At 41.0% G+C, this 23,224-nt stretch overlaps 2 protein-coding genes across 2 annotated transcripts; one reads left to right on the plus strand and one right to left on the minus strand.

Annotated features, from left to right (window-relative positions):
• The first annotated feature begins 978 nt into the window (after window positions 1–978).
• Window positions 979–15,531, plus strand: LOC133005571 (alpha-1,3-mannosyl-glycoprotein 4-beta-N-acetylglucosaminyltransferase C-like). The gene is made up of 5 exons (XM_061075291.1): window positions 979–1,113; window positions 4,493–4,588; window positions 7,764–7,914; window positions 8,632–8,886; window positions 14,326–15,531. Exons 2-5 carry the CDS (start codon window positions 4,496–4,498, stop codon window positions 15,216–15,218), a joined length of 1,392 nt encoding a protein of 463 aa, XP_060931274.1. The 5' UTR covers window positions 979–1,113; window positions 4,493–4,495; the 3' UTR covers window positions 15,219–15,531.
• A 712-nt stretch (window positions 15,532–16,243) lies between these two features.
• On the minus strand, window positions 16,244–22,619 carry cfap126 (cilia and flagella associated protein 126). Its single transcript, XM_061074683.1, has 6 exons — window positions 22,542–22,619; window positions 21,472–21,504; window positions 19,998–20,060; window positions 18,320–18,394; window positions 18,038–18,238; window positions 16,244–16,528 (listed from the first exon to the last, which is right to left on the minus strand). The coding sequence occupies exons 1-6, from the start codon at window positions 22,617–22,619 to the stop codon at window positions 16,244–16,246; spliced, it is 735 nt and encodes a 244-aa protein (XP_060930666.1).
• Between the last annotated feature and the right edge of the window lie 605 nt (window positions 22,620–23,224).

Here is a 23,224-nt window from a genome sequence, read left to right on the forward strand (position 1 = left end):
ACCAAAGTTTGCAGGAAATTCAAAACCCCACAAAGTAATTGTATTCTGGAGTCATTTGAAATGGGCGTGGCAAAATGGCTCAACAGCGCCATCTAAGGAAAAGCCCCTCAGTTAGCTGTCACCGATCTTCTCAAAAATCGTAGCCCAGGTGTATCATGACTAGACAAAAAAAAAGTCTAGAGGTGCAATGGGAAAAACGCAACAGGAACCCCGCCATTTTTGATTCAGTGGCCATTTTGGCCGTTTTCTAAATTTTTTCTTTGACGTACTTGTTCATCAGATCAACTTCATATGGACATGACATCTACACAGAAATTATGAATTAAAATCACAGCGCAACAGGAAATGTCTTGTTTTTGGAACATTTCACTTGGAAGTATTCCTCCTCATCACTGACTGCAACCATGACAAACTGTGTCAAAAGTGTCTCAAGACATTGATAATGGCATAAGATTACTGTGTCATTTCGTCAAACGCCATATTAGTGGCGTGGCGTCAAAGTTCATCAATTCGCCGTTAAACACGAAATTGCTCTAACTTCAGTGTTCATGCTTCAGTCTGAGACATGCGCTCTCTCCACTAACCGCAACAGGCTTCAAAATGCGTGTGCTCGGGCCTGTCAGTGCTACAACGTAGCCCTAGTTTTAAGTCGCTTTGGATAAAAGCATCAGCTAAATGAAATGAAATGTAATGTAATGTCTCTATCTTCAATTCTTCACTGCTGCAGAGCTGGCAGGGGGGCCTGGAACTGAAAGGTGCTAAAGATGTTGTTATTTAAGTTTTTGATAGGCTCTGAATCTTCTGTGCATAATGACAGCCAGCTAAAGTAAATGGCTTTACAGCCACGTGATTTCAAATCCTAGCTCTGCACCTGTCGCTATGATACTGTTGGTGGGTGTGGTCTGGGGGTGACGACACAGCGGGGGCTGGTCCTCACGCTCGCCCAGACAGCGTGCTGTGTGCGCGGTGAGGCATATGAAGCAGGAGGCTCTGGATAGAGGAGGAGGTGGTGATGCTGTCTGTGACCGGCTCCTGTTCCCTGTCTGTCCGCTGAAGTGCTCTGTAACTCCCCTTATAAAGTCAGGAGCGGGACGGCAGTGCTGGCGCAGAGAGGTGAGTGTTCCAGTGGACATGGGTTTAACAGACCAGATCTTCTCTGACTCACAGTCACGTCTCCATGTTGTCACTTGTCTATGTATCAGGCTCGGATCGACGCTGCTCAAATTGTGTTTACACTTGCCACACACTTGTGACTGAACTTTTGTAGCCTACACAGCAAAATATGTAGTGTTGCTGTTTCAGTGTTAATATTTTTGAGTTGGTGGGTGTCGATTTTGGAGTTGTTTTAACACCACTAGTGTCAAAAAAGCTCTGCGGGCGTTGTCAAACAAGCGAGTTTAATGTTAACACCTGTGACTGAGTTAGATTCACTTCAGGGGGAGTTGATCATAAAATATGGGAGGAGCTTCACCACAAATCTCTGCACCAAACCATAACAAAATTCCTCGGCTCTCTTTATCAAGACAGGTGTGAGACTGACCCTCGGTCTCATTTTAGTGTTAAAAATACACTTTAATGAGTCATAAAATAACACTCTGTATGTTAAAAATTAACACTCACAGTGAAAGGGAATAACACAATTTAGAGTTAAAGGTGCACTTATGTTGTGTCATAAAATAACACCAAGGGTGTCAAATATTTATCACTGTTAAAGAGTTCAAATATTAACACTTTTCAAAGTGTAATTTTAACTCAGAATCCGTGAGGATTATATAGACTCAGAAAAAGTGTTAAATTTAACACTCTGTGAGTTGAAATAACACTCCCGGTTTTGCTTTGTATGCATGCGCTGAAGCAGCGTTTGACACACTCCAGTAAGGAGGGTCATTAATCAAAGATTTGTTGAAAAAACAGTTCAATATGTTTGCTTAGATGGAACTCTGAAAAGTGTGAAAACATTAAATAATCTTCCTTATTTTACATTTATTTAAATTACATGCCTTATTGGAGATTATTGGCACCTGGAAACTTTGGCTCAGTTGTCATCTGAAAAAATGAAAAAATCACATGTACATAAGTATTCATAGCCTTTGCCATGACACTCAGAAGTCTGGAACCACCAGGACTCTTCCTAGAGCTGGCCTTGCGGCCAAACTGAGTGATTGGGGGAGAAGGGCCTTAGTCAGGGAGGTGACCAAGAACCCGATGGTCACTCTGACAGACCTCCAGCGTCGCACTGTGAAGAGGGGAGAACCTTCCAGAAGGCAAACCATCTCTGCAGAACTCCACCAATCAGTCCTGTATGGTAGAGTGGCCAAATGGAAGCCACTCCTCAGTAAAAGGCACATGAAAGCCAGCCTGGAGTTTGCCAAAAAGCACCTGAAGGACTCTCAGACCATGATAAACCAAATTCTCTGGTCTGATGAAACAAATATTGAACTCTTTGGCCTGAATGCCAAGCATCATGTCTGGAGGAAACCAGGCACCGCTCATCACCTGGCCAATACCATCCCTACAGTGAAGCATAGTGGTGGTAGCATCATGCTGTGGGGATATTTTTCAGCAGCAGGAACTGGGAGAATATTGAGGATCGAGGGAAAGATGAATGCAGCAATGTACAGAGACATCCTTAATGAAAACCTGCTCCAGGGCACTCCGGACCTCAGACTCGGGGGGGAAGGTTCATCTTCCAACAGGACAACGACCCTTAGCACACAGCCAAGATAACAAAGGAGTGTCTTGGGGACAACTCTGTGAATGTCCTTGAAGTGGCCCAGCTAGAGCCCAAACTTGAACCCTATTGATCATCTCTGGAGAGATCTGAAAATGGCTGTGCACCGACGCTCCCCATTCAACCTGATGGAGCTTGAGATGTCCTGCAAAGAAGAACAGGAGAAACTGCCCAAAAATATGCTTGCCAAGCTTGTAACATCATACTCAAAAAGACTTGAGGCTGTTATTGCTGCCAAAGGTGCTTCAACAAAGGCTGTGAATACTTATGTACATGTTAGAATTTTGAGGAAAAAAATGAATTGAATCCATTTTGGAATAAGGCTGTAACATAACAAAATGTGGAAAAACTGCAGAAAGTGTTGCAACCATTTGTTTGTGACATATCGATCGCAAATGACCGGTTGGCGACCGCTGTTCTACAAAAATAGTTGTACAGTAATGTTTCTTTTATTGTTAAAAGATGTTATATTTACAACAATATTGACAGAAATGCTACTTTTATTGATAATTTTATATCTTATATGAATAACGGTAGCTTCTACATCAATAGATACAGTATCGTTCATTTTTTGAAGTTACGTTACCCTATTTGTTAGACAGTTTTTAGCGAAAGTTATCTCTAAACTAACTCTTCGTGTGGCAGCTTTATTATGCTCAGGTTTTTTCCTTTGAATAAGACATCTCTACCTTCAGCACACAGACACACAGGGGCGTATCTTTCATTTTACTGTTGGGGGGTAGGATAAACAGAGAAGTTTCTCAAGATCAATTCCAGGAGGGGACACCAACGGGGACCAACAAACGAGGTACAGCAGTGCGGGAGAGAATATAGGCCTGAGGTAATCATAGACGAGGCATTCTGCTCTATAATTAGACTTTGCCCAGTGTCGTTACACCAGAGAGGACACTAAAGTATCTCGTTTTGACACGACTCCTGGACTATATTGAAAGCCTGACTTTTCAGTGCATGTTAACAGAGCAGACTATTATAAATATAAAGTTTACCCTCCATTCATTTGACAACGTATTCATCCTGTACTACTCATTCACCTCCTACACCCCTTTTATATTTCAGATCTAGCAACAGAGCTATAAATCCAAATCCAGCAATCCAAATTGGACATTTGTAATGCAAATGGTAGAAGTACTGACTTACCACAGTCTGCACTATAGGCATATGTAAATCCATAGGCATATGTTGAGCAGCCATAGATCAGTGTTTATCTCTTACCTGTTTTGAGAAAGTTAAATCTGAGCCACCAGTAATCTGATTACAGTTTTTAATTCAATTATATTGAAACTAAGGTTGTATAAATACAACTGAAAGTAGGAGCAGGCTGATTGAAACAGTCATTGTTGTGATGTGAAAGTCAAGCAGCAGCACTCTAAAGTCGGAAACAAGAAATGATAAGGATGTGGTTCATTCACCTCAGAACTTAGTTCTCATAGTTCTCACTAATTGCTTGATCAACATCAGCAGATGCATAATGTAGCACAATCTGGACAGACCTGGTGGCTGATCATGTCACTGGCATCTAAGCAAAAGAGACATTTTGTCATTACTTTCAATATTTGACACACAATGTGATTATGAGTTTGTTGATATACCTATTTTACAGAGAGGAGCTTGTTTACACCAAATCAATTCCCTCTCATAGTCTGTCTAACCTGTCAGCATGTCTGCGCCCTCTAAATCATTCATAATCTAGTAACTGAATCAGTATAATGGATGGTGTTTGTGTGTGTCTGTGACTGATAGGAAATGCCACGTTATTTAAGGAAGAACGCTGTTTTGGCAGTGCTCCTACTAGCTGGGGGATTGTACCTCATGAGCCACTCAAGTTTTCTCATAGATGTAAGTACAAACACACACACACATACACACACACACACACACACACATACACACACACACACACATGTTGTCGCAGGCCACTTTTGGCCAGTTACATGTATAACATGTACTACTTTCCGGGGACTGACCTTAAGCTCTGACCCACAAATAATTTTTTCCGCTTGACTTTTATTCCCACGTAACTGGTCTGTATTCTGAAATCCATCCCAAAGATGTTCTCTCTTTCTCTAACACACAAACACAGCGGTGTTGTGCAATAGGAGTAGACTTGACGTTGGCTAATTATTAATAATCATGAAATATGATTATTAAAATAAAAATTATCTATCAAAAATAATTAAATTATTAATTGAAGATGATCAGTAATCAAATAACAATAAAACCACTAATGAGAAAATAGGAATTATCAATTAGAAAGTACAAGCTATCAATTAACAATGATAAGGTTATCAACCAAGAATAATGAAAATAATTAGTCAAAAAACAATAAAATTATCAATTTAAGAATAATACTATCTATATTAATAATTGAGAAAGGGGGGCACCACCCTGGTTTCCCAGGGACCAACGATGTCATTATCAGTCTCATAATGATAAATGTCAAATTAATAATGTCAATATTTTAATATTAACGATTACTTAATAAACAGTGAAGGCTTCTAAGTTCGAGCACAGGCAATCATAATCCAGCTGCAATCACATACATATGCACAAATAATCACAGACTACAGATACTTTAATTACAAAAGTATTGTATTAAAAAGGGGAAATAAAGTTATAATGTTATTCAATGATTTATCATTTTAACAAGCTCCGATATTTCAAAGATAAACACAGCAGCAGCACTTATCACAATTCAGAAAATACATGGACAACCTGCGGTCTACCTATGTATGTCTGTCTGTGTGTGTGTGTCTGTGTCAAAGTGTCTCTCTGTGTGTGTGTGTCTGTGTGTGTGTGTGTGAAATAAAGTTAGTGTTATTTAATGATTCATCATCTTAACAAACTCCCATATTTCAAAGATAACAACAGCAGCTTATCACAATTTAGAACACGCATGTAACCTCTGGTCCATCTATGTGTCTCTGTGTGTGTGTATCTGTCTGTGTCTATCAATGTGTGTGTGTGTGTGTGTGTGTGTGTGTGTGTGTGTGTGTGTGTGTGTGTGTGTGTGTGTGTGTGTGTGTGTGTGTGTGTGTGTGTGTGTGTGTGTGTGTGTGTGTGTGTGTGTGTGTGTGTGTGTGTGTGTGTGTGTGTGTGTGTGTGTGTGTGTGTGTGCGAGAGAGAGAAAAAGAAGGGGCGTGGCGATGACGCGTAGTGACATCACATCTAAGATGGAGGCCGATCATGATTCGTGGAATCAAGGCCTAAAAACTCTCAAAATGGCGGATTGACTACAAAACAAGATGGCGGAGCCGTTATGAATTTAGAGCCAGGATGGGAGGAGAGAGAGAGCGGAGGCGTGGCAATAATAGACTCAAAATGGTGGGTTAACTTGCGTTATTCAAGATGGAGTCTATGTTAATGACACCATGTGGCCGGAGCGCACACTGGTGGTCGTCACATGAATTACACAAAGGAAATTTTAGACAAAGAGAATTCTTATCTCTGCTTGGCTTTGGGGGCCGAATGGTTTCCAGATGTGTTCAGCCTCTCTAAGCATAGATTTAACTATGTGACATGACCTGTATTATAAATACAGGTCAGAAGTGTGTATAGGTCGGTTTAGAAGGAGAGAGAGAGAGAAAACATGTAAGGAGAGTTCAAAGAAGCTCTTAAAAATACGCCTGAGATGAGTTAACAGGGATTCACCCCTCAGCCCTCAAGCGAGCGTTGTGGGCCGAGGTTCTGATCGGTGAAATCACTGCAGACTCACACAGACGTTAACAGTGCGGGCGGAGGCGCTTCTCGCGGCCCTATTTACTTGCAACACAAAACATTGCGATCAAACCGGAAACCGGAAGTAGCGGCTCGGAGTAGTGGCCGGCTAAAACAATGGAACACGGAGGTTCCATCAACAAAATACACTCAAGTATTAAATCAACACGCTACATATTAAAACTAACATCTGCCCAGACAACATAAGCCTCTTACTGTGACCGTGATTTCGTGGGTTGCATGCGCCTTGGCGCGAATCCCCGGAGGTTCAGTGAATCGCTTGAAGTTTCTCAGGCGGGCTCTCGTGAGCACCGCAGCTGGGCCGGAGCCGATCCGTCGTGCTCCGTGGCGAGATGAGGTTTCGTCTTCTTCTGCAGCAGCGGAGATCGTGCTGCCTCACAGGGACGTGCGGGTTTGTAGCCGTTGTAGATCGTGTGGAGAAAGCATAAAAGTAAAGTCCGTGTGGAAAAGGAAACAGTCTGAGATCGTCCAGCGAGCCATTTCCTGTTTGATCTTTCCAAGTTAAAACAGGAAAAGTCCTTTCCAAAATAAAACGTCAACTAAGATAAAAAAATGAATGAATGAAATGAATTGAAATGAATAAAACAAACGTCTTATCGTCTCCATTAGCTTACTGGGTCGACTATGAAGACCCCCGGGGGGGGGTCTAGTGGCGACGTCAGCATCGGAGGAAAGAGAGAAAGAAGTTAGTTGCCTCCTTAAGTTGCTGGGTTAACTGGTGAGACCCCGGGGGGGGGGTCCCGTTGTCACATCAGCATCGGAGTGAAGAGAGAGAGGTTTCTGTGAGCTCAGCCTTTTTAAGTCATGTCTCAGGTGACTCCCCCCTGGGAGGAGGGGTCAGGGGTCAGTGTGGCCCTCCAGCCAATTGAGTTGTCAGGATTTGGCCCCCAGGGGCGGGCTTACCGTGGGGGACCCAGGAAGTGACCTGCTGCCACATGGAGATAAGGGCCCATGCTGGATTTTTAAATGTAAGGGGTTACCCGAGCCTGGCCTAAGGTTTTACGACTCTTTGTTCTATGTCAGATCACTGGGCCTTGCCCAACAGCGGATAACATTTATATTAATTGATATTATTTTGAATGTACATATTTCAGAGATGAGATGCACATTTACATTTATGCTTCTTGCATTGTTGATACAAACCTGAAAGTGGGTCTTTAAAAGAAAACATCATTCGAACTGTATTTACACTGCTCATTGATTTAGCAGTCGACCTTCCCAATGAAACCTATTTACGTAGCATATTCTGACCTTCTGTGACATTTTTGTTTTGCAGGGCCCCACAAGGTCAAGTGAACACATTCCAAATGAATTATCTTGGCAGACAGAGAGGTTTGTCAGAAAGGACTCCTGGGTTGATCAGGGAGATTACCTTCCTCTCAACACGTCCTATAAGCTGCTCTCTGGAGCACCATCTATTCAACAGAGTGTGTGATATACTTTTTGATTTATTTTTTCATGTGATTGTTATCTGAAGTTATTTCCAAACATGTATTTTGTTCTGGGAAATTTATGAAAATATTTATTACAATTATGCCATCTCACAACGCCAAGAAGGCTAAACTCCATGGAACACAAACTACCTTTTGTATTTTGTATCTGGGATGACAGATCTTAAAGGGATAATTCACCCAGAAATGTAAATTCACTCATTATGTACTCGCCTATGATGATGGAGGTGTGGGGGAAAGTGTTTGAGTTTACAAAACACTTTTGGAGTTTCAGAGGTTGAACAGTGTTGCAGCAAAATCCAATACACTCGAAGTCAATGGTGACTACTTCTTCAGACGTAATAAAACAACAGAAATTGTATTTAGTCTTAAGGTAGCTGAGCTGGCCAACACAGCCCTGTGTTGTTTTAACTCAAGGCTGACTATGTTCTGAAAGTCTGTAAATCCGACCCTCTTTGCTTGGGTGAGGCTAAGAATCAAGGCCAGTTTATACATCCTTGAATAAACTCAGGTTAACTCAGGCTGCCAGAGAGCCCAGTAGATGTGACATCCAAACCTGTTGGGTAGCATTATTTGACATTAGGACTTGGCTTCAATAGGATTGGCACAAAGCACAATGTGTATTGATCATGTAGAAAATATATGTATTCTGAACGGTGTAAAGCCAACTCTGACTTCCCATTTCTGTTTTAGGGTATTTATCTGTTGGGATGTCATCGATAAATAGGAAGAAGGGCAGCTATCTAATTCCCACCTTGCAGTCCCTCTTCGGACAGTCGTCTTCTGAAGAGCGCTCAGACATGGTGGTGATAGTGCTGCTAGCAGATTTTGATGTCAGCTGGAGAGTTGCCACAGTGAGGGAGATCAAAACTGCATTTGCCTCAGAGTTGGAGCAAGGCCAGCTGGTAATCATCCATGTTCCTGAGGACTACTACCCTCCCCTTACAGGTGCAGCATTCATGTCTAACTCACAACTGAATTCACATCTGTGTCATTACTGTTTTGTTGAAGCTGTGTTAAACTCTGTCTAGTTGTTTTCAAACATTCAAACAATTCACATCGTGTCATTAGGACCTTCTCCAGAGATTTTACACTCGGACATTTGGGTCAATGTCATGACTTGCATATTTTCACGTCCAAGTGCATTTCCTTTTTTTTATAATGGAGTCTATTCTTGACATATGTTGCTTTATTCTTTAAAACCTATTTAGTTAGACACAATTTCACTACATACATATATTTAATTATATATTACTTTTGGCTTCTCAAAACACTAAATGTCAGCTCCATCAAATGTGTGCAAAAAGAAAAGGAAAACTATTTGAAATGTTACTTTAAAGATACTAAATTCAAAAGTAGGTCCTGTTTGCATATTTTAAATTTCAGGTTGGCACAACCCTAAACTCTAGACTTTTATTTTGAAATGAAAAGGTAATAACATTTAACAAAATATTGCATCAGCCAGAGGAGCTCAAGTGACCATTATAGCTAAATAAAAATATTTGTAGATATCTCTCAAATATTGCTTAAAGTGGTAGAACCAATGTAAAACTAAGAAAATATCATTTTTTATTTAAAAAATATCAGTATAAACTTGAGCAGAGGCTAATACTACCTTTAAGTAGAAGCTTATCTTAATTACAATTAGCTGAAAAAGTCAGGATGTAGCAACCAGTAAGTCAGGTTGCAGGGAACGGAATATCGCTGTATGACATAATGTTATTCAAAGGTCTTAAATTCTCCATTACATTTTTTAAATGTTAACTAGTTTAAAGTTAAAGATGCAATAAACTTTCCAAAAAAAGTCAATTTGATCATTTGTACTTGTAGATATTACTATCAAGTTAAGGTGTCATGGCGGAGTGAGGACGTCCTGTGTAAAACTCTCCTCGTTTATTTTGTACTTTATTCTGTTTAAACACGTGTTTAGTTTAAAGTCTAGTTGCACTTTCTGAAAACCTCTACTCCGTTACTCATAACCGTTGGACCGTAAATATGTCAAAGAAAGCCGGTAGAGGGAAACAAGCTGCCAAGAACGATCAGGCCACGCCGCCCGAAGCCGTTGCTGGAAATAAAACGTCGGACAATCCAAGCTTGGAACTAACACACTGGGCACTGAAAGAACTGGGAGATGGCATCACAGAGGATGTAGCTGCAGTGAGGGACGAGATATTATCAGAGCTCCAAGAGACACACTTACAAAGTGCAGATGTTTTAGGTATTCAGAGGAGTTGGGTGGGGAAATTCTTTCATTCCAAGTTTAACGTTAGGGCCAGGGACGCAGCTATTCTCATACACAAAAATGTCACCTTTGATAGTGATCAGATAATTGCAGACATGAACAGCCGGTTCGTCATAGTCACCCGTCAGCTTTTCAACAAACCTGTTATTCTCGCTAGTGTATACGCTCCAAACTGGGACAACAGCGCTTTTATTAACTTCTTTTTCTCTACAGTCCCTGGGGTCAATAGCCACCATTTGATTGTTGGGGGTGACTTTAACTGTGTTCTTTGCCCCAGTCTTGATCGGTCTTCTACCAGACATGCACCACGGTCTAAAATGGCCACAGCTATTAGTACCTTTATTGAGCAGTACGGAATGGTTGACCCCTGGCGTTTTCACTTCCCTACAGGAAAGGTGTTTTCTTTCTTTTCACCAGTTCACCATACATTTTCTAGGATTGATTATTTTTTTCTAGATACGCGGCTTAAACCCTTTTCTAGCCCTCCTACTTATCATAGTATAGTTATATCTGATCACGCCCCCTTATCCTTTGAACTAGATTTTCCTGATCATCCTTCCCCATATAAACAGTGGCGCCTGAACTCTCTTCTACTGTCTGATTGTCAAATTCATCCAAACCCACATACATTTTTTTATTGAGATCAATGCATCACCGGAGGTATCTCATAGCACCATATGGGAAGCGCTGAAAGCATACTTGCGGGGCCAAATCATTGGCTATGCCTCAAATACCGAAAAGGCAAGGATGGCTAAATTGAAAGAGCTTTCTGTAAAAATTTGGACAATCAGTATGCCTCAGCGCCTACTCCAGAACTTTATCAAAAGCGGATTCACCTACAGACTGAGTTTGATCTAGGCTCTACCTCAGCAGCAGAGCAGCTGTTACTAAAGTCCCGACATTCGTTTTATGAGTTTGGCGACAAAGCAGGCCGGCTTCTCGCTCACCAAGCCCGCCAAACTGCAGCCTCACGCCAGATAACTCAAATTAAGACCACCTCGGGGTCAGTGACTACAGACCACAAGGAGATTAATGATGCCTTTGTAGCGTTTTATACAAACTTATACTCGTCTGAATATGATGATGAGGCTTCAGATTCAGAGTCGTCTTTTCAAAATTTGAACCTACCAACCCTTAAGGAATCGCAGAAACCCGTTCGGAGGATCCTGAACTTGTAATATCCTTAGATGCAGAGAAGGCGTTTGACCAGGTGGAGTGGGAATATTTATTTATGATCATGTGGAAATTTGTCTTTGTTGATGAATTTATATCTTGGGTTAAATTGTTGTACGCGTCTCCCTTAGCCTCTGTCCATACTAATGACTCACTCAAAATATTTCCCACTACATAGAGGCACGAGACAGGGCTGTCTTATGAGTCCCCTGCTTTTTGCTCTGGCGATTGAACCGCTTGCGGCTTCTATTCAATGCCAGGCAATTGAAGGAATAACTCGAGGAGACACAACACACAAGCTATCACTTTATGCCGAGGATTTACTTTTGTACATTGCTAACCCAGTATCTTCTTTGCCGCACGACCTGTCATCTTTGGAACGATTTGGAAATTCAGGTTACAAACTGAATTTAGATAAAAGTGAACTTTATCCCATAAATAAAGCAGCTCTCGATATCCCAACCCCAGCCTTCCCATTCAAGAGAGTGTCTGTCCATCACACCATTACTGGATCAGTGCAGGCAGGATATAAACCGCTGGCGCATGTTACCTTTATCATTAGCTGGCCGAATCAATCTAATTAAGATGAATGTTCTTCATAGGTTTCTGTATTTGTATCAATGTATTCAGATTCCGTATTCGCAGAACTTTTTTACAAAGGCCAAAAAAGTTAGGAGGTATGTCAATGCCTAATTTTCTTCACTATTACTGGGCTTGCAATGTTCAAAAGGTCATAATGTGGGCTAATAGTGGTGCAGATGTAGAAACCCCCGCTTGGGTTAAATTGGAATCTTTTAAATTACAACTCCATTCACTGGTAACAGCTCCCTTGCCACTTAACTCTGGTTCTTTTAAAAACCCTGTAGTTGCCCATACTGTGAAGATCTGGGTACAATTTTGGAAACATTTTCACCTGCAGAGTGCATCAATACAGGCTCCTATTCTTGCAAATCCTCTTTTCACCCCTTCCAAGTCAGATCTGGCCTTTCGGGCCTGGCATGGTAATGTGATTAGACTTGTTAAGGATCTTTATGTTAACAAGGTGTTTGCTTCATTTGATCAATTGTCAGAGAAATACACGTTGCCCTGTTCCCATTTCTTGCGATATCTACAGATCAGGCACTTTGTACAAAGGGGTTACCACCCTTTCCCTGAGCAACCCCCAAGCACGCCCTTAGATAATCTCCTAGGATTTAAGGCTGGTCTCAAGGGCACCATCTCTAGGATTTATGGGGAGATTGACGCAATAAACCCACAGTCTCTGAATAACCTAAGGACAATTTGGAAACAAGACCTAGGCCTTTCATTTGCTGATGGTCAGTGGGCTTGGCCGGGTTCACTCCTCTTCCCCCTGTGCTAGGCACGGTCTAATACAGTTTAAGATAGTTCATAGTCTCCATTTCACCAAAGAGAAATTAGCAAGAATATACCCTAATACTGATCCCACATGTGACCGATGTAAGCTTGCCACTGCAACCTGGCTACACATGTTTTGGCTATGTTCGAGCCTCCAAACATATTGGGAGAAAATCTTTGCATCGCTTAGTGACATCTATCACATGACGATTGAACCTCAACCTGTCACTGCACTCTTTGGGGTGATGCCTGCAGGCACAGTAGGGCCGGTTGGCATGCATGTTGTGATCGCCTTTACCACTATGCTAGTTGGCGCCTTATCCTCCTTAACTGGAAGAGGCCGGTGCCACCATCTCATACAAGATGGCTTAAAGAGATCATGTTCTATTTGAAGCTTGAAAAGATTAAATATACACTGAGGGGAGTCACAGACAAATTTGAAAAGGTATGGAGGCTTTTCTTACATATTATGACAATTTAACCCAAATAACAGACTGGGTCTATTCATAATATCTTTAGTATAGCACAGTGCAGAGTGTACATTACATGTTTACTTATTTATTTATTGTTGTTGTCAAGGGGATGCTGGGTTGGGTTGGGGGCGGGCACATGGGACGGGAATTATGTAGAATGTATTTCAAATGCTGACTGGGAACTATCCTTATAAAACTCAAATAAACAGAAAGAAAAAAAAAAGGAAATGCACCACAGGCGCAAACCGTGACTCTTTGAGAACTGCTTTCTATTGTGTGTGTAATTTATGTTATGAAGATGGAGATTTCCTGCAGATCTTATAGATATCAAGTCAGTGTACATTGCAGTGTTAAAGCTCAGAGGTTAGCTCTGAATCTTGACTAAAACATGTGTAGTCACAATATATTGCATTGTGTCCAATTAAGCTATTGAACAATTGCATTCCAGTCCAATTTTATTTGTATAGCGCCATATCATAACATACAAAGTAAGGTGGACACCTTAAAAATTATAGAGAAACCGAAAAGTTGTCACCCCAAGCAAACACTTGCCATGTGCTTCATATGATCTAATGTCAAGTGTTCTTTTCCTAAAAAGAAACTACGTATTATATAAATTGTCAGGTGGCACAACTGATAATCCTCAGGTGATGGAACCAGGTAAAATATTCATTCAAACCACTGAATAATATGCCAAAGTGAACAATTGGTTGATAAATATAATGTAGTGATTGTAATGAATGGACTGATTTTTGCATTTTTGTAATTATTTTTCCACTTTTAAATTTGGATGGTTAAAATATTGAATACCTGGTTAGTAGAACACTATATAATAGCATGTTAGGCAGTGAAGACCCTCTAATGGGTACCTGCCAAAGATTTCACTTAAAACACAATTGTAATTGTTGTTTAAAATGAATCTTTGCAGTTTGAAATTTAACAAATGAGATGTGTTTAACCACATTGTTCTGGATCCAAAATATGTATTACGTCTTTATAGAAAGCACTAGAAAAGTTCTAAAAGATAAAATTTTTGACCCCTTTGCCTTCTCACAATCAGCCACTCCACAGATAATTTCTGGTGATTATCAGGAGGTCAGTGCATTCATTACAGTCTGAAATCACCCTTTGATTCTCCTACAGGTTTAAAGAGGAACTACAATGATGCTCCGCAGAGGGTATCGTTCCGCTCCAAGCAGAACTTGGATTACTCCTTCCTCATCCACTACAGTGCCAGTCTTGCCAAGTACTATATCCAGCTGGAGGATGACGTCTCATCTGCCAAAAACTTCCTCACCACCATCAGGAAGCATGTTGGGGAGCAAGAGGCAAAGAAGACCACTTGGACAATGCTGGAATTCTCAGCCCTTGGCTACATCGGGAAGCTCTACAAATCCGCCCATCTTCCTCTCTTGGCCCGCTTCCTCTTCCTCTTCTACCAGGAAATGCCTTGCGACTGGTTGATGTCTCACTTTCGAGTGCTGCTGACTCAGAAGGAGACGATCATTTTTAAACCATCGCTGTTCCAGCACATGGGCACTTTCTCCTCGTTCAAAGGGACATACAACAAGCTTAAGGACAAGGACTTTGAAGAAGGGCTCTACGCCAATCCTGCAGCTGAAGTTTACTCTGATATGTCCACCTACAAGAAACATATCCCCAAAAATGCCTGGGAAGCAGGGGAGGAATTCTTCTGGGGGCGTGCCCCAGAAAAGGGAAATTACCTGACTGTGGTGTTAACAATTCCTGCAGTGGTGACAGATATATTTGTAGAAACTGGGTCAGAGGGTAAAGACCTCCTGGAGTCAGCTCAGGTGGAGTTGGGCCATGACGTTACAATCGAGAACTCTGAGAAGAGTTGTAAGGCGTTCCAGTCAGTCGGGACAGTAGTGAGCGGGAGGTTTGAGATGCATGAGGTAAACAAAAAGTATAACTCTGCTTTATCCTGTCTGAGGATACAAGTCACAGCAGGACAGAGGGACTGGGTGATCATCAAGAAAATCCGGATCACAACAGGGCTGAGTACACATCCATGACAAGCAGAGGTGTGACTCTCTATTCCTGTCAGACTCCTTTATTTTTATGTGACAATATGAAGAAAATGTTTGACCAAACTCTGTGGTGTGTCTCTTCAACATTATGAAGAGCATTTGTAAAAGAGCATATCCATAATAAGAAAGCTTCTCAATGTGTAAAGATATTCTATGCTTTTAAGTAAAAACTTTATATTTCCGACCGCCTTAAAGACAAGCACATTTCAGAGGTGTCTATTGTGTAATGTCTATTGTTTTTCAATGTTGAGTTGTGGAGGAGTGTCTAACTGAAATAAATGTGTTTGTATAATGGTGAGTCATGGGGAGAGGCAAAATGTGTTTGTGTGCTGTGGTTCATTGCACAGAGTATCGGTTTGGTCGGAGCACATGCCTTAAACCACTGACACACATATCCTGCCACTAGTATACTGTAGCTTAATCAGTATATTACAGTATTGTATCATGTTTTAATACACTGTGTACATAATACTTCTTAACTTTGGCGTGGTATTATAACATACAAAAACGTGCAGTGGAAACCCTGCTCCCAGTAGTCTTTTTAAAATCCAGACAATACAGCAATGTACTATTATTCATGACCTGTTGTAATTGCAGTGATATGTAGTGGATTACAAATGGAACTAGTTGTAACCCTGCTGCCAATATTTTTTCTGTTAATTTACTTGAAATAAGACTCGTATATCTCTATTTGCAATGTTTAATGGCGCTGGAAGTTGTTACTCCTGTCAACAAACAGAACAACTGATAGAAACAGTAACCACAGCAAAGGTAGAAGTCACAGAGAAAGAGGAGGGAGGAGATGTGTGTCTGTCGGCAGTGTCAAAGTGTCATAGATCCATAAAATATTTTAAAAGAAACTATATGATCATATATTGACCGTTTTAATGCTGGAAACAATTAAGGACCCATGCTAAAATAAGTCAAAGCCGGTGAAATCTAGAGGCATTTCTTTTTGATGGTGGAGGATGCTGCTGTTCCTGGGCTGGCCGCTCCCTCTCACACGATGCTCACTGGTCTCCCTCAGCAGTTTGGGGTTGGCTGACGGTTCCCTCTCCAGCACCTGACTTCTCTTCAGATGCAGACCACTGGCTCACCGGCCTCTCACTCCTGGCCGCCTGAGCAGTTTGTTTGTTTTCATCGGACTGAACAACGGATCGAACAACTGCTGCCTGCAAGTCCTGGTTTTGGTCAGGGGTTGACTCATCTCCAGCGATGGGGCAGTTCTGAGATGCTGGACAGGCCTTAGCTGTGGAGGCTGGGGTGGCACAGTCCTGCTGCACGTCCCTGTTGGTCTGAGAACAGACACATTTAAAGCTAAACGTTTAACTTTTAAAAGAAAAGTAGGATATTCTTCTTTTTACTGATGTAAAGCTGAATTTATAAGCAATTACACACCCTTACACAGATTTGGTGCTGCAGTCTAACATGGTCTCAATTGACCAGTAGTTTTGGGGGGCTAATGTAGCTAACTTAAGCAAACTTCTGACATCATCTATTAGGTTTGTTGACTAAAGGAAATGTTAGTGTTTGCCATTTGTTTTTCAAATTAAATATCCATGATTGAAGAGATTTTGTATTATTATTGTCTCATTGGCTAATGCAGGCTAATATGTGAGCAAACATCAGATAGATACAATCAAATATTATATTAATATTAACCATTATATATTAATAATAATATTAATACCATTGATAGTAAAAGCATTTTGATATTAAATGTGCTTTAACAGCATAAAGCACTAGCACTACAGCACTATGATCATAAGCAGGGGTTTAATGTGAGGAGGGGGGAGGCCTTATTTACATATAAATGCCAGTAGTCCATCCATCATGATTTATATCTCCCATCCTCGGTTCCCTTTGAAACAGGTCTGATTCTGTTCCAATAAGCTGTAGATGCTTGTACGAGATCTTGTAAAGTTGTGCCTGCAAAACTTGTGTCTTGAATTTGCATGATTTTTTTTTATTAGTAAGACACAGTATTTTCTTTTTCTTTCAAATGCTCCTTAGTCTTGCTTGAAGCTTTACTCAAAAAAAGGTTACGTAATACTGTCACCTTATATATGCTCCCTTTAGGCAACATCATCAGAAAGCAACACATACACTTCCATTGTTACGCAGAAGACACCCAGCTCAACAAATCTTTGAAGCCTGGTGAATGTAACCACTTATTTCAACTTCAGGAATGTCTTAAGAACATCAAGACCTGGATGACCCAAAACGTCTCACTTTTAAATTCTGACAAAACTGAGATCGTTATAATTAGCCTTAAATATCTCAGAGAAACACTGTCTGACCAGATAGTCACCTTGGATGGTATTAGTTTGGCCTCTAGCTCCACTGTAAGGAACCTTGGAGTTGTATAAGAATAGGACATTTAATTTCACCCACATATAAAACAAGTCTCTAGGACAGCTTTTTTCCACTTGTGCTATATTATGAAAATTAGGACCATCCTGTCTCAGCATCCCTGAGAAACTCGTCCATGCATTTGTTTCCTCTAGACTGGACATCTTTAGTAATTCTTTATTATCAGAATGTCCCAGTAAGTCTGTGAAAAACCTCCAGCTGGTCTAACATGCTGACATGAATTATTTAAAGGTCTACCTGAACATTAAATAATACAGAACTGTGGCATCCCCCAAAGCCATACTATGTGAAAACACTATGAGCCTTTTAAATAGCTCTTCAGATCAGGCCAGAACAATAAAGGGTGGAGGAGTTCTTGCAGAAGCTTTCTGTTTATCCTCAAGAAAAAAACAGACATGAATCATTTTTTATGTGGCCCCAAGTTGACAGACCTGCTTGCTAAAATCCTGCAGCCTTTCTGACTTCCTGCCGCAGCTGTGTGGCTGAGATCTTCCTGTGTGCTGTCGGTAGAAGCCCCAGGACTTGAGCCTGTTGAGGCCCTCCACAGAGCGGCCTGTAGGGTTGATGTGGCAGGCTGGGATACGAGAAGGAAGATCCCAGGTCCCCTTAAAGTCTGGCCATGCACTGCCTCTCTTTGGCACAAAAGAGAGAGAGAGAGATTTACAAACAGACAATTAAAAAGGAGAGAGACAAAAAGATTGATACATTCTCACCTTAACCACTCCTGGGAGCAGGTGTCCTCTGTCATCGGCAATTATAGTGGTGTGACCAGTCTTTGCTTGGGGTCTCTGTGAATGCGTACACGCACGCACGCACGCACGCACGCACACACACACACACACACACACACACACACACACACACACACACACACACACACAGTCATACACAGTTGTGTCTCCATGAGTTCAGAGGACATTATATTGACTCTAGAATGTCCGGGGACACGTGTCACACGTAGCTTCTCTTCCCAGCTTCTCCCTCCTTATCACATCAAAGAAATTAATATCTCATCAATACATGTTTCTGATGTCACTTCTTCCCCGGAGTCCCTTTGCCTTATCGTCCGCAGATCAAGGGACGCGGCTGGATCCACATCGTGGATTATGATGGTGGATCACGTATCAGAGATCATGATCATAATGGTGGATCCAGTATGGCCGATTCTGTATCATGCTGGCTGACCGTTATAATAATGGCGGATGCTGTCTCATGTTGGCATCTGATAATGGTGGTGGACCACGATTGATGGGGCAGCTGATGGTAGACCCTGATGGCGGCAGTGGACAATGACTGTGGACCATAGTGGCATCAGATCTTGATGGTGGATCATGATCGTGGTGGCTGCTGACTATGGACTATGATTGCAGCAGGACTGCTGGACCATTACTGACAATAATCCATCAATTCATTGACCTTCAGTTATGCTACAAAGTGTTTATTCTAATCAATGCTGCAAATACCCTTATCATGCTGATGTTCTCCATTACACTTGACATCTATTACACTGCTGTCCATCCTGGGAGAGGGATCCCTCACATGTGGCTCTCTCTGAGGTTTCTTTCTACCTTCTTTTTACCCTGTTAAAAGGATTTTTAGTAGTTTTTCCTTACTCTTGTTGAGGGTTAAGGACAGAGGATGTCACACCTTGTTAAAGCCCTATGAGACAAACTGTGATTTGTGAATATGGGCCATACAAATAAAATTTGATTGATTGATTGATTGACTTTGATTTCCTGGTCAGTTACTCTAACTCTAATCATAGTTATTACTTGCCTAACCCTACCCTTAATATTAATTTCAACCTAACCTAAACCAAACCCCAAATCTTATCCTCAACCTAGACTTAACCTAAACATAACCTTAACCTATTCCTTATGTAATGTAAATGTAATGATTTTAATCATGGAGACTAGCTTTTTGTCCCCAAAAGGAGGACAAGTCCCTGTTCACACTTTCATTTTTCACTGCAAAACTTTCACATTACAATCTACATCCGCAACTTCCTGTTCAATTTAGGGTATGGGTCCCAGACGCTTTCTTTTGTAAGACTGATGGGCTTGGTTCATATACCTACTGATTTTCATACATGTTGGTGAAACATGCCGCCGGGGCTGCTTCATTGAAACATCAAGTCAGTTTGTCACACCCATATGCACTTTGACTTTGTAATTCTAAGTATAATACATATGCCACAGGGATTATCAAGTATTTAGGTAAAACATTTGACAGGTTGCTCCTCAGGCCCTAATAATACCAAGTACTGTAATACCTTGACCACACACACACATATGCACACTCACACATACGCACACACACAGACAAACTATCAGGCAATGTGAAATACAACACACTGGGACAGGAGTGCTGATGTGTGTTAAGCAGCTGTACCTGTTTGAAGTGTTTAGTCTCACACCAGTTGTTGTGACTGTGTGTCCTGAAGGAGCTCTCAAACTGAGGATGTAGAGAGACTTGTGAGTCAAACAAGGCTGCAGAGTTTCATGATCAGCGCATATAGTCCAGGCAAAGTAGCGTTTTACGATTTTACATTTTTTGTATTACAAGTTTCTTTGAAAATGAATTTGAATATGCAAATGAGCTATACACTAATCGAATATGCCCAAAATACACCCAAATAGGCTTCATTTGTTCCTTTACTCCTACCACAATAAAACTTTACATAGTAAAAGTATACATGCAAAGTAACTTTTTTGTATTACAAGCTTCTTTTGAAATGAATTTGAATATGCGCATGAGCTCTCCACTTATTGAATATGTCCTAATTTGCATAGGCAGAAACACCATTCATATGTATGACAAATACATCGGTCCAATCTTCATCCAATCATCCCACTGCCAATGGATGATGGCAAAGCTGCTTTTAGACTGGCCTCTAACCTGAAAACCGCCTGGCTTGGTAGTACCTGCCAGGGGTATAACCCACGCTGGTATAGTCTTCAGGGTCACGGAGGCACACTAGCCCCCCCACCACGAAAGAATAAAGAATGACACTAGCTTTCTGAACAAGCTAAGGTGTTCAGCAAGTCACAGGAAAATGTGGGAAAAGGCATCATCATTGCAGCAGGTGAAAAAGCTCTAGTATCACTGTATGGAGGCGAAAAAGATGAATCACTGGATATGCTGAGATACAGCCGATTCTGTTATACAGTAACTCAGAACTCATCTCCAGTGGAACCTCAACCTCTCCCTCCAACTTCAACAGCTGCAAAGTTCCATACTCTTCGGGTCTTTTACCAAATGATGGAGTGGAAAGGGGGAAGTGAACGTATGGACCCCAAAGACTGGGGGTGGCATGATTTGGATGGGAGATTTATGCCGATAATGACCAATCAGCCTGCGGCACCACCAGAAATACTAGATGTAGTCCGCTGTAGTTGCAAGAAAGACTGCAGCACAAAGAGATGAAGATTGGGCCGATGTATTTGTCATACATATGAATGGTGTTTCTGCCTATGCAAATTAGGACATATTCAAATTCATTTCAAAAGAAACTTGTAATACAAAACAAGTTACTTTGCATGTATACTTTTACCATGTAAAGTTTTATTGTGGTAGGAGTAAAGGAAAAAAATAATTATTATAATAATTTGGGTGTAATTTGCCTTATTGGCACACAATGATGAGAATTAAACATATTTCCTCAACTAGGATTTCTTAGGACTTTTAGTATGTTGTTCTGGACACCTCATAGAAATAATCTATGCTGAAAAAAATTATTTTACAATTACTTCTATTTTTGGCTCCAAAATGGGTTACTTTGCCTGAACTTATATTTATCTTATGTTTATGTATCTTACATATATGTTTATCTCATGTATATTTACCGTGTTCATCTGTATCTTACCTGATTTGCTGAGTAATTGGACGACATGTCTGCCTACTGCCTCCGTGTGTTACTGTTGACTCGTTGCATAGCAACACCGACTATACAGCACATCATACAGTACCGACGCACTGCACTCTGGGAACCACAGTTGTATAGTTGTGTATTCACTGTGTGTTTGTGGATACATAATGTTCACAGGTCACTTTGAATTTTTTTATTTTTTTTATTTATTTGTTTATTTATTGCGTGTCCCGTCCGGGCCTACATTAGGACTTTTATTTTGAAAACCGTAACCCGACATTTTTGTGGTTCGCAGACATTGTTGAGGAGAGTATATTAGGTTTAAATTTATATACATTCTATGGTTTAAATATCGTTATTAAGACTCCCTCTCCACCTTTGTTTCAGACTATGCAAGCAGAGACAATAGGGATAGCATGCTGTGTTGATTTAGTTTAACAAATAAATATTAAGGTAATTTTAATTGTGCAAAAGACCTTTAAAGGTACAAAGGATATTGACGATCTTGTCCTTTTTTCTAAAAAAGCAGAAACCATCGGCTACATAAATATATATTTTTCAAGAGTTAGATTATACTCCTACACACTGATTCAGTTTTTAAATATGCTTTTGCACTTCTCTTCTTTAAACTTATTCACAAACGACCCCTATTTTGGAATTGTTGAACACAAAACCACCTGTAAGAGGGGATCTGGTTGTCATCAAAGATTAAATATGTGATATCATCTATGAGATAGTCAGGGGCTAAAGTTGTAAAGAAAACATCAAGGTCTTCTAGTTCTTATGCGTATGGTTAGATGAAAAATTGACATATAAAGAACATGTGGGAAAATGGTTACTTACTGTGAGAAGGTTATAAATATTATGAGGTGCTTGACTGGTTGTTCCTGCGGCGGTCAGACAATTTAATAATGATGATCTACGGGGCTATGATAAGAGTAATGTTTTATAATGGGTGCCCGGCATATGGTTCAGCAGTGAAATCTACTCTTGTAAAGTAGGATGTTGTTCAGTTGTTCCAGGTTAGTGGAGTGGTCTGGACTTAACCACCTATAAGTCAACGTTACACAGACTAAGGAGTTGATGGTGGACTTTAAGAGGCAAAAGACTGTTCTGAAGCCAGTCACCATCAAGGGATCAGTCATGGACGTAGTGGAGGAATACAAATATCTCGGTGTCCTCAAAGACAATATACTGGACTGTTGTAGAAACACAGTCTATAAGGAAAGGTCTGAGCCGCCTGTTTTTCTCAGGATGCTCAGGTCTTTCAATATCTGCAGGACCATGCTGCAGTTCTTTTATCAATCAGTGGTTGCTAGCGTAATCTTCTATGTTGTAGTGTGCCGGGGCAGCAGGGTGAAGGCAGCTGACACTAACCGACTCAATAAGCTCATCAGGAAAGTTGGCTCTGACCTATAGTGGAACTTGAGTCTCTGGTAGAGGTGACAGAGAGGGGGATGCTGAGGAAACTCCTCAGTATGATGGACAATGCTGGTCACCCCATGTATGCCACACGGGTGTCACACCGCAGCACGTTTGGTGGAAGAGCAAGATCGCCATGGAGCACCTCAGAGCGACATGGGAAGTATTTTCTCCTTGTGGCCATCTAACTGTATAACTCCATCTCCTTCTGGAGGGAGGACCAGGGTTTATAATCGCACACTTAACTACAACAACATGCACAAAAGTCTTTTTATATGTAATATTACCACTCATGTGGAATAACACCATTCAGATGCAATTTGTGTAA

This window comes from Limanda limanda, chromosome 7 (genome assembly GCF_963576545.1).
Source record: "Limanda limanda chromosome 7, fLimLim1.1, whole genome shotgun sequence".
In the NCBI taxonomy this organism is placed as follows: domain Eukaryota; kingdom Metazoa; phylum Chordata; class Actinopteri; order Pleuronectiformes; family Pleuronectidae; genus Limanda; species Limanda limanda.